At 42.2% G+C, this 12,224-nt stretch overlaps 1 protein-coding gene across 8 annotated transcripts in view; it reads right to left on the bottom strand.

The window, feature by feature from the left end:
* Window positions 1–1,161: 1,161 nt before the first annotated feature.
* Window positions 1,162–12,224, bottom strand: part of svild (supervillin d) — a 112,849-nt gene continuing 101,786 nt past the window's right edge. For all 8 annotated transcript variants that reach the window (XM_021565408.3, XM_036946612.2, XM_090202403.1 and 5 more), the window contains 9 exons: window positions 10,265–10,419; window positions 9,960–10,065; window positions 6,600–6,807; window positions 6,218–6,351; window positions 3,910–4,065; window positions 3,622–3,765; window positions 3,217–3,329; window positions 2,724–2,879; window positions 1,162–1,606 (listed from right to left, as the gene is read on the bottom strand). In XM_021565408.3, coding sequence (XP_021421083.3) covers window positions 1,520–1,606; window positions 2,724–2,879; window positions 3,217–3,329; window positions 3,622–3,765; window positions 3,910–4,065; window positions 6,218–6,351; window positions 6,600–6,807; window positions 9,960–10,065; window positions 10,265–10,419 — 1,259 coding nt within the window. In that variant the 3' untranslated portion in view covers window positions 1,162–1,519. The remainder of the gene's footprint in view (window positions 1,607–2,723; window positions 2,880–3,216; window positions 3,330–3,621; window positions 3,766–3,909; window positions 4,066–6,217; window positions 6,352–6,599; window positions 6,808–9,959; window positions 10,066–10,264; window positions 10,420–12,224) is intronic.

Here is a 12,224-nt window from a genome sequence, read left to right as displayed (position 1 = left end):
AGGTTTGGTCCTAGAGAAGCAGTCACACCATTGGCAAACACATGCAGTCACTCCAAAGATTTGGGTCCAGTTTCCCGGACAGAGATTAACCGTTGTGCTGGACCAAAAATCATTTGAGATTCTCAATTGAAAGAGGTTTTTAGTACAGAACTGTCCAGGAAACCGGCTCTTAGGGTGTAACTGTATTCATAACACTTAAAACCCCACAAAAAATCTAGCACCTGTTTTTTCTTTTTTTTAACCATTAGTATTAACCAATTATTTATTTATTCTTTAATTATTTGTATTTATTTTTTACCTTTATTTAACTAGGGAAGCCAGTTAAGAACAAATTCTTATTTTCAATGACGGCCTAGGAACAGTGGGTTAACTGCCTGTTCAGGGGCAGAACGACAGATTTGTACCTTGTCGGCTCTGGGATTTGAATTTGCAACCTTCCGGTTACTAGTCCAACGCTCTAACCACTAGGCTACCCTGCCGCCCCTTATACGGTTTAGTCTCAATGAGATAAAATCACTTTTGCAAGAGAGACCTGAAAGCTCAAGGGGCGGTTTCCCTGGACTAAAAATCTATCTGAATGGAGAATCTCCATTAAATGCTTTTTAGTCCAGGATTAGGCTTGATCTGTTGGAGAAACCACCACAAAGAGACTTTTTGTTTCAACTGCAGATTGAACATTTAACAAAGATGCACCCCACTAGTGTTTTGGTAAAAAGCTGAGGGATGGGGCTGAAGAAATGTAACCACTCTCAAATTCATAGACAAAGCTATGGACCATGATATCAAAATTATAGTTTAAAACATGGTTTGAGGCAATAGTGTTTGTTGACATTTATGTTGTTTACAAACATTAGGTAAAACAAGCTTATATTTTGGGTTGTAAATGGGGTATGACAGTTGAACAAAGCTAATGAGGCATTCGTAAATGATAGTCTTAATGAATCAATGGGTATATATAAAAACATTATGTATGTGGCAACTGCAGATTGCCTCTAACTTAGAATGGCTAATGAGTATTTCTTCTCTAAAAACTGGTGGCAACTTTTAGGTGATGGTTAAGTGTATGAATGACCCTCGAGTGTTTTTGTTGATCACAGCCTTTCAACACAACAGACACAAAGACAATCTCCCACTCTTGACAGAATTGACAATGCTAGAGTACACATGTAAGAACAGACATTTATAATACATATTTATAATTCAGGGGCATATATAGTTCACTATAATTAACAATAACCTCGCTGCCAAAAGGTAACACTTGCATATACTGTATATATTTGGCTACAATATATTGCTTTGCAGGAAAGGTCTATAAAATTGGCATTTTTAAAAAGAGGTTATCGTTTTAAAACAGATACAAGTCTGTACATGTGTTTTGTTCTTTCGGTTTACATGGAGAAAAAAAAAAAACATGATTTCCCCCAGAATACAAAACAGTATGAAAAAGGTGCCATATATGGACTTTAAAATGTCCTCTTGTTTTTTGGTTTGTTTACAACAACAAAAAAGGAAAACGTTTTTAAAAAAGGCCCTTGCTTTTCTTCAGGTTCTTCTGTTTCCAGTTTGGCAGGGCGTTGAATTCGGTGCGAGTCATCTCCAAGACCCTCTGTAACAGACATTCATAGGAAAATAGAATGAGTGTGATAGCAGTCATATTCATCCCCATTATGTCGCAGCAGTTTATTTTTTCCCCTCGGTACCAGACAAAGCACTCCGGTAATATGAATAAATGGGTGTCATTTTCACTAACAACCCAATTGGGTTCTCTAAACAGCTCCCGAGTCATGGAGTGCACTCAGAATTATGACAAATTATACACAGATGACAATGTGCATGTTCGAGATTGATGTGTGTATGTGGTTTAATGTAAGTTAAAAACAGATTCCCTATAGATAATTTATTCATAGATGAAATATCATTTATAATTTGTTTTGTTAAACGGAACAGCCTTAATTCATTGAAGCATGGACTCTACAATGTGTCGAAAGCGGTCCACAGGGATGCTGGCCCATGTTGGCTCAAATGATTCCCAGTTGTGTCAAGTTGGCTGGGTGGTGGACCATTCCTGACACCCATTGGGAAGTGTGAAAAACCCAGCAGCGTTACAGTTCTTGACACAAACCGGTGCACCTGGCACCTACTACCATACCCCATTCAAAGACACTTAAAATGTTCAGCCTCGCCCATTCCCCCTCTGAATGGCACACAATCCATGTCTCAATTGTCTCAAGGCTTATACATCCTTGCTTAACCGGTCTCTTCCCCTGCATCTACACTGATTGAAGTGGATATAACAAGTGACATCAATAAGGGATCATAGCTTTCACCTGGTCAGTCTACAGTATGTCATGGAAAGAGCAGGTGTCCTTAATGTTTTGTATATTCAGTGCAGAGTCTAACCACTCGGCTACCTAAATCCTGTTCACTCTCAAAATGTATCAATACAACTTTTATGTGTTAAATGAACCAATATTTCAAAACAATAAAACCTTGCTCCAATTGTAAAGCCATATGTACTGTTAATCTAAGTATAAATTATGTCTTTCCTTGTAGATTTTGTGTGTGTTCTTTTACGCCCTGTTGGATGGTTGTACATATCGTCTTTTAATGTTGTAAATGTGTCGAAAGATTAGATTTTTTAAATATATCAATACAACTTTTACACTCAGCTAAATAGTTCCAGTTCCACCTAACCCCAGTCTGGTTCCAGGAAGTCCCTGTACCTGGAAGTCCTGGTCTGAAAGGTAGATCTCCAGGCGGAGGGGGTCCACTCCTTCTGGTAGAGGCTTGGCCGTCAGCTCCTCCACAGAGTATTGGTTCTTACTCAGCCAGTTCAGGGCGTCCTGCACCAGGGTCACCTTGTTGCGTGCCCCCTCCGCCTACACACACACACACAAGATAATCAGCAACAGCGTATCATACTCAGAATTAAAAGGAAAAACACAACATGCTACATTAGGGGAAGGAACCACCCTAACCCCTCCCCTGTCAAAGTACAACCGTGTTCACAATTTGGGCTGTACAATATGTACTGTATGGAGGTTTATGACATTTTTTGTTGTTAAAACAATCACTTTGCAGGTTACCAGTGTAACATTGATTCCCACCCCCCTTAAACAAAGATATTTGTGTTAAGTCTCTCACAATCAACTACTTTATTGCTGACTAGAAGGGTATTATTGTATTAGTAGGGGAGTAGGGCAGTCAGTCTCTTGCCTGGGGGGTGATGTTGGGATCTCTCTCCCAGTAGGGGAAGATGTTGGTGAAGGTCAGCGGTTCAGAGCCCGCTAGGACCAGGTAGGCCTGAGGGGGCCGGCGAGAGTTCTTCTCTGAAATACGACAGCACAACATTATCAATAGTCAACTCAACTACCGCAACCTTCATATACATACAACATGATCAATAGTAACAAACACTACTATATCATATTCACTACATCTACTTAAACATATGAATACACAAAACCTTAACAGCACTGTGTCAATATAGCCACAGCTGAATCTAATACATCTAATAATGATCATAATACATAAGATTTAACCCTCTCCTTTTCCTTTCTCTTAGACTTCTGTTCACCTCTCCGTCAACGTCTTCCCTCTCTCTCGTGACCTCTGACTGACCTTTGCAGTACTGCAGCACCGTCTCCATGGCACACTTCTTCTGGTTCTCCCAGCGGATCTTGGCTGAGCCTGTACACTCTCCGTCGTCGGGCTGCCGGCCCTGCCACAGGTACACCTCCATACGGTTATCTAGCATGAAGAGGCCTGGAGGGAGAGAGAGTAAGGGAGGTGGAGGGAGTTTAATGAAAGAGGTGTAGAAAGGACGTATGCATGAATGAAATATTGTGGACAGAAACAGAATGAGTAAGAAGAGCGCGAGAGATGGAGCTATCCATCTGGGGTCTGTACCTGGCTGTGGCACAGAGTATAGATTCTCCTGGAGGAAGGGCATGGCCATGACGGCCCCAGTCACTCGGGCCGGGCTCAGCAGTTCCTCCCCTTCAAATACTCCCGAGCTGGCGCTCAGACAGAACAGTCGTGGGGTGAAGTTGTATTTCCCTGGATCTGGACCAAACACCACCACACAGGTGAAAAACAACCACATCAACACAGGTGACTGAGGTAAGCTGGATGTGAAGCTAGTGCAGGACAATAGCAGCATATAATTATCTGGCAGATGGTAATATCCAAAGTGACATAGTAAATACATATAGTCGGTTTAGTGTGTGTCAGAGTAAGGAGCAGGTCAGGAGCGTGCGTTACGGTCAGGAGCGCGCGCGCGTTACGGTCAGGAGCGAGCGTTACGGTCAGGAGCGCAGGAAATGTTACGGTATGAGTGTGTGTTGCATAGAAACTATGTGTGTTACACTCAGGAGTGTGTTACGGTACGGTTAGTGTGAGTTACGATTAAGAGTGTGTTACCTTCCAGGGAGTGAATGTTATAATAAGAGGTATACTTTACGGTACAGTAAGAATGTGTTGCGGTAAGGAGCCTGTGTTATGGTAAGGAGCCTGTGTTATGGTAAGGAGCCTGTGTTATGGTAAGGAGCCTGTGTTATGGTAAGGAGCCTGTGTTATGGTAAGGAGCCTGTGTTATGGTAAGGAGCCTGTGTTATGGTAAGGAGCCTGTGTTATGGTAAGGAGCCTGTGTTATGGTAAGGAGCCTGTGTTATGGTAAGGAGCCTGTGTTATGGTAAGGAGCCTGTGCAGTGCATTCGGAAAGTATTCAGAACCATGGACTTTTTCAATATTTTTGTTACGTTACAGCCTTACTCTAAAATGTATTAAATGTATTTTTGTCCTCTTAAATCTCCACACAATAGCCCATAATGACAAAGCAAAACAGGCTTTTAGATTTTTTTGTATTCAAAATAAAAAACAGAAATACCTTATTTACATAAGTATTGAGACCCTTTGCTTATGAGACTCAAAATTGAGATCAGGTGCATCCTGTTTCTACAACTTGATTGGAGTCCACCTCTGGTAAAATCAATTGATTGGACATGATTTGGAAATGCACACACCTGTCTATATAAGGTCCCACAGTTGACAGTGCATGTCAGAGCAAAGACATGAGGTCAAAGGAATTGTCCGTAGAACTTCGAGACAGGATTGTGTCGAGGTACAGATCTGGGGAAGGGTAACAAAAACGTTCTGCAGCATTAAAGGTCCCTAAGAACACAGTGACCTCCATCATTCTTAAATGGCCACCTGGCCAAACTGAGCAATTGAGGGAGAAGGGCCTTGGTCAGGGAGGTGACCAATAACACAATGGTCACTGACAGAGCTTCAGAGTTCCACATTGGAGATGGGAGAACCTTCCAGAAGGACAACCATCTCTACCAGATGGATGCCACTCCTCAGTAAAAGGCACATGACAGCCTGCTTGGAGTTTGCCAAAAGGCACCTGAAGGACAGACCATGAGAAAAAAGATTCTCTGGTCTGATGATACCAAGATTGAACTCTTTGGCCTGAATGCCAAGCGTCACGTCTGGAGGAAACCTAGCACCATCCCTACGGTGAATCATGGTGGTGGCAGCATAATGCTGTGGGAGTGTTTTTCAGCAGCAGGGACTGGGAGACTAGTCAGGATCGAGGGGAAGATGAACGGATCAAAGTACAGAGATATCCTTGATGAAAACCTGCTCCAGAACGCTCAGTACCTCAGACTGGGGCGTAGATTCACCTTCCAACAGGATGATGACCCTAAGCACACAGCCAAGACAACGCAGGAGTGGCTTTGGGACAAGTCTCAATGTCCTCAAGAGGCCCAGCCAGAGCCCGGACTTGAACTCGATCGAACATCTCTGGCGAGACCTGAAAATACCTGTGCATCATACCCAAGAAGACTTGAGGCTGTAATCACTGCCAAGGGTGCTTCAACAAAGTACTGAGTAAAAGGTCTGAATACTTATGTAAATGTAAAATTTCATTTTTTTATTTTAAGAAACCTGTTTTTCTTTGTCATAATGGGGTATTGTGTGTAGATTGATGTGGATTTTATTTTTGAAATACATTTTAGAATAAGGCTGTAACGGAACTAAATGTGGAAAATGTCAAGGGGTCTGAATGCATTGTATGTTACAGTATTGGAGCCTGTTACGGAAGGAATATCTATGTTACGGTAAGACTAGCGATAAGACGTGCGTTACAGTATAGTCAGAATGCGATATGATAAGGAGTGTGAAAATGTTACTGTAAGAAGTGGTACGGTACCTTGGAGCATGCAGTCGTATGCCTTCCTGTCCTGCTGTCCCAGAGCATTCCTGAACCCAACTGGCTCCGTGCCTTCCTCTACCTCCTCCACCTTCAGACTGCTGTTACTGTTCAGGCCCAGCTCAGATGGATGCCTGGTAGACACACACGTAAGCAGACACACAAGTGTGCGCGCACACACACACACACACACACATTAACAAACACATGAACTTGTATACATAAACTAAACGAACGGCACACCAAACTAGTCAGAGCCTAAACTAGTCAGAGCCTGAAACCGAATGTGATTGCTTTACGTTTGGTCAGAGCTGAAAAGTTGCTACGTTAAAATAAAGCAGACTGCAGACGCTCCCATAAACAAACTGTATAGGATACTCACCTCTGCTTGAGCCTTTCCACAGCCCTGGCGCCCACCTCCCTGGCGCTGGCGTGGGACTTACATCCGTGCCACAGGTAGAGCTGTCCCTGGTGGGCATCCAGCAGAACCAGGGTGGCACGGGAACGCAGGCTGGCACAGCAACACTCCACCTCAACCAGGGAAGCCTCCACCGTGGCTTCCCCGCGCACGCAATACAGATGCCAGCCGCCTGGACAGGGAGAGGCACGGACAAATTCAAGTAGACGCACACGAGCTCAGTGGCACAAAACAGACAGACAACGTGTGGTAAACACAAGCACTGGGTTTTAATGCCACTCAAGGCATCCGTTCTAGTAGTGCTAAGTGAATAATAAAAAAAAGTGATCGGCCAGCTACTAGCCATATCCCTCATTCAGATTTTGTTTTGAAAGAGCCTTCGAGATGACCTTTGGAGTAATGAAAAGAGTGCTATATATTGAATAGACAGTATAAATGTAATACATTACTATTATTATTAGTAGTAAGTGATCATGTGAAACATACATTTTGTTATTTAGAGCACAGTGTAATTAGTAGCACTGGTACTCCCAATTGATACAATTTAGGAGCACCAGAAAACGTTTAATCGATTGAGATATAGCCTTTATTGGGTCTATACAGTTGAAGTCGGAACTTTACACAGAGCTTAGCCAAATACATTTAAACTCAGTTTTTCACAATTCCTGACATTTAATCCGAGTACAAATTCCCTGTCTTAGGTCAGTTAGGATCACCACTTTATGTTAAGAATGTGAAATGTCAGAATAATAGTACAGAGAGATTTATTTAAGCTTTTATTTCTTTCATCACATTCCCAGTGGGACAGAAGTTTACATACACTCAACTAGTATTTGGTAGCATTGCCTTTAAATTGTTTAACTTGGGTCAAACATGTCTGGTAGCCTTCCACAATCTTCCCACAATATGCTGGGTGAATTTTGGCCCATTCCTCCTGACAGAGCTGGTGTAACTGAGTCAGGTTTGTAGGCCTCCTTGCTCGCACACGCCTTTTTAGTTTTGCACACACATTCTCTATGGGATTGAGGTCAGGGCTTTGTAATGGCCAATCCAATACCTTGACATTGTTGTCCTTAAGCCATTTTGCCACAAGTTTGGAAGTGTGCTTGGGGTTATTGTCCATTTGGAAGACCCATTTGCGACCAAGTTTCAACTTCCTGACTGATGTCTTGAGATGTTGCTTCAATATATCCATATAATGTTTCTTCCTCATGCCATCTATTTTGTGAAGTGCACCCCCACAACATGATGCTGCCACCCCCGTGCGTCACGGTAGGGATGGTGTTCTTCGGCTTGCAAGCCTCCCCTTTTTTCCTCCAAACATAACGATGGTCATTATATCCGCACAGTTCTATTTATGTTTCATCAGACCAGAGGGACATTTAAAAAAAAAAAAAAAGAATGATCCTTGTCCTCATGTGCAGTTGCAAACCGTAGTCTGGCTTTTTTTATGGCGGTTTTGGAGCAGTGGCTTCTTCCTTGATGAGTGGCCTTTGAGGTTATATGTCGATTTAGGACTCTTTTTACTGTGGATAATAGATAGGTTTGTACCGGTTTCCTCCAGAAAATTCACAAGGTCCTTTGCTGTTGTTCTGGGATTGATTTGTACTTTTCGCACCCAAGTACATTCATCTCTAGGAGACAGAACATGTCTCCTTCCTGAGCGGTACAATGGCTGCGTGGTTCCATGGTGTTTCTACTTGCGCACTATTGTTTGTACAGATGAACGTGGTACCTTCAGGCGTTTGGAAATTGCTCCCAAGGATGAACCAGACTTCTGGAGGTCTACAATTTTTTTTACCAGAGGTCTAGGCTGGTTTCTTTGGATTTTTGCCATGATGTCAAGCAAAGAGGCATTGAGTTTAAAGGTAAGCCTTGAAATACATCCACAGGTACACCTCCAATTGACAAAATGTATGTCAATTAGCATATCAGAAGCCTCTAAAGCCATGACATCATGTTCTGGAATTTTCCAAGCTGTTTAAAAGGCACAGTCAACTTAGTGTATGTAAACTTCTGACCCACTGTAAATGTATTTGTGTTTGTTTGTCTGTAAACAATTGTTGGAAAAATTACTTGTGTCATGCACAAAGTAGATGTCCTAACCGACTTGCCCAAACTATAATTTGTTAACAAAAAATTTGTGGAGTGGTGACTGGAAATGATGTGGTTACATTGATGGAAGCCACAAACTATCTGCAATATTAAAGCTGATCTACACGGTAAAAAGATGTCAAATTAAATTGTCCATCACAACAGTCTCCCATTGAGCTTTGTCGATAACAGCAGTTAAATTCAGGGCATTAGTGTTGTTGAGAGCTGTAGCAACACGTTTGCAGTTGTCCATTTCTATTATCTTAAAAAAAAAAACATTTGCGGTAGACATTTGCGGTTCAGGGAAGACCCCATTATGTTAGACAGTAGCCTGTGGCATGGCCAATCAGAACACATCATCCGGCATGACCAGCCCCGCCATTATGTCAGCCAATCAAGGCTAGCCAGGAAGAATAATTTGTTTCTCTGCGAGAAATAAACTATGCTTGTAATTAACATTTTTATTCATATGTACAGATAACCTATGAGTTTGTTATTAAGGCAAATGAAACATTTTGCAATGTGTTACGTAGCCTAGTGGATTATTTCGCTCTTCACTCGCGGGGCAAGGCTACCCCCGACCAAAAGCCTGTGAGTTGTCTGATAATCAAATCGGATTTAGTTCCACTGAATCTTTGTCTGTATTTGGTTAATTAATCTCTGGCTGGGCAAATAAGTGGAGGTGAATATTATCTATTTGTTTGCTCATCACTTGTCAGAAAAATGTAGCGTGCTATAAAGTAGCCTAAATCAAGTGTAGCCTATTATGTAGCTATTAGGTAACTCCAAAAGCACGAGGAGGTTTTGAAATATGAACACGAGACTCACCTGGCTTCTGAAAATATACATTGCTATTTTCTATGCGTATTGTGATGAAGATAGTCCCCAATTAAAAACCCTACGCCTGCTCCTTAGCCTACTAGGTGTAGGATCTGCCATGCGAAGGAGGTTGGTAATATAGGTCATATCATAGGGGTCAAATCTTTTGAACTGTTTCGGCTACAAACAAGCTGTCGTAATGGTATAACCATGATGGCAACAAATATGCGCTCGCTTTCTTCTCTCCAAAACAACGGGTGAGTGAAGACTAATCATTACAACAATTATTACCAGGGCAATTTTTTTTTCTAGGTGCACTGGTGCTACCAAATGAAAATATGCAGGTCGCACAGCAAAATATTTAAGCATGTATGCGAACGAAATGGTCAGACTTTAGAGCTCTGCATATACCTGTGTTGTTGACGCGATCATCTTCTCTGCTACCCTTTTGGATGACCAGGCCTCCCTGGAAGAGCTGCAGGAAACATGGAGGCTCCTTGCCCTGTGCCACCAACACCTAACCACCAGTAAGAAAGACAGACCCCATTGTAACACAACAGATTCAATCAATCAAGGTCCTGTTGAACAGAAAATTCATACATACAATCAAGTGCGCTAGATTAGGTGCTGGAGCGAGAGCCTGCAGGAGGGTAACTTTCCTGGGTAATAGTTAGGCATCCCTGCACAAGTGACACTTTTGGGTGCTGTGGACTAACCTGTGCCCCCCTGTGGTTCCCCAGCTCGACGGTCATCAGTGCGGAGGTGCCCTTGCCACTGACGCTGGAGTGACGGCCCTGCCAGAAAAAACAGGCGCTGCGCTCCCGACCTGGACCCCCACTACTCAGCTCCCCCGGCTTCTGCCTCTTACCCACTGGAGGACAAATAATGAAACAAACATACAAATTACAACATCAATGGTGTAATATAATATTTGTCGGGTTAAGACGGGTAAGATATACAAAGCTATCTGTATGTATTATGCAAAGGCAGCAGCTCCTCTTCACGGGGTCCGGCAAAATGAATACATTTTAAATACATTACAATACATTCATCACAGAATTCCCAACACACTAAGTGTGTGCCCTCAGGCCCATACTCCACTACCAAATATCTACAACACAAAGTCCATGTGTAAGTGTGTGTATAGTGCGTATGTTATCATGTGTGTGTATGCATGTGGCTGTGCCTATGTTTATCTTAAATCTGATTCTACTGCTTGCATCAGTTACCTGATGTGGAATAGAGTTCCATGTAGTCATGGCGCTATGTAGAACTGTGCGCCTCCCATTGTCTGTTATGGACTTGGGGACTGTGTAGAGACATCTGGTGGCATGTCTTGTGGGGTATGCATGGGTGTCTGAGCTGTGTGCTAGTTGTTTAAACAGACAGCTCAGTGCTTTCAACCTCTCACAAATACAAGTAGTGGTGAAGTCAATCCCTTCTCTACTTTGAGACAGGAGAGATTAACATGCATGTTATTAATATGTTTGCTCTCTGTGTTCATCCAAGGGCCAGCCGTCCTGCCCTTTTCTGAGCCAATTGCAATTTTCTTAAGTCCCTCTTTGTGGCACCTGAACACACGACTGAACATTAGTCCAGGTGTGATAAAACCTGTAGGACCTGCCTTGTTGATAGTGCTGTTAACCTGTCTGGGAACGTGGTTCCGCTAGCTACATTTCTCAAACATACAAGTAAGTATTAGGCACCATTTTATAGATACAATTCTCGTTAATCCAGCCACAGTGTCTGATTTAAAAAAGCTTTACAGCGAAAGCGCCACAAACGATTATGTTAGGTCACCACCAAGTCATAGAAAAACCCAGCAATTTTTCAAGGCAAAGAGAGTCACAAAAAGCACAAATAGATATAAAATTCATCACTAACCTTAAATGATCTTCATCAGATGACACTCATAGGACTTCATGTTACACAATACATGTATGTTTTGTTCGATAAAGTGAATATTTATATACAAAAATCAAATTTTACTTTGGCGTGTTATGTTCAGTAGTTCCAAAACATGCCGTGATTTTGCAGAGAGCCACATCAATTCACAGAAAAACTAATTACAAACGTTGATGAAAATTCAAGTGTTATGCATGGAACTTTAGATAAACTTCTCCTTAATGCAACCGCTGTGTCAGATTTCAAAAAAACTTTACTTTATTTATGTCCATATACCTCCTTTTATTAGGGCGTTTGGTAAACAAATCGAAACGCGCATGCAAGTCCAGCGGAATGCTCGGATTAAAATTCCAAAAAGTTATATTACTGGTCGTAGAAGCATATCAAACTATGTAGAGAATCAATCTTTAGGATGTTATCATAAATGTTCAATAATGTTCCAACCAGAGATTTCCATTGTCTGTAGAAAAACAATGGAGAGAGAGCTACCTCTCATGTGAATGCTCCTGACTGAGATCGAGGCTGCTGGCAGACCTCTGACTCATTCCCCTCTCATTCAGCCCCCCTTCATAGTAGAAGCCTCAAACAAGTTTCTAAAGACTGTTGACATCTAGTGGAAGCCTTAGGAAGTGCAACATAACCAATATCCCACTGTAACTTCAATAGGGGCTGAGTTTAAAAACTACAAACCTCAGATTCCCCACTTCCTGTTTGGATTTTGTCTCAGGTTTTTGCCTGCCATATGAGTTCTGTTATACTCACATACATCAT

The sequence above is a fragment of the Oncorhynchus mykiss genome, chromosome 16 (genome assembly GCF_057628025.1).
Source record: "Oncorhynchus mykiss isolate SJ-2025 chromosome 16, ASM5762802v1, whole genome shotgun sequence".
Classification (NCBI taxonomy): domain Eukaryota; kingdom Metazoa; phylum Chordata; class Actinopteri; order Salmoniformes; family Salmonidae; genus Oncorhynchus; species Oncorhynchus mykiss.
This window is presented reverse-complemented; position numbering and strand designations above follow the sequence as displayed.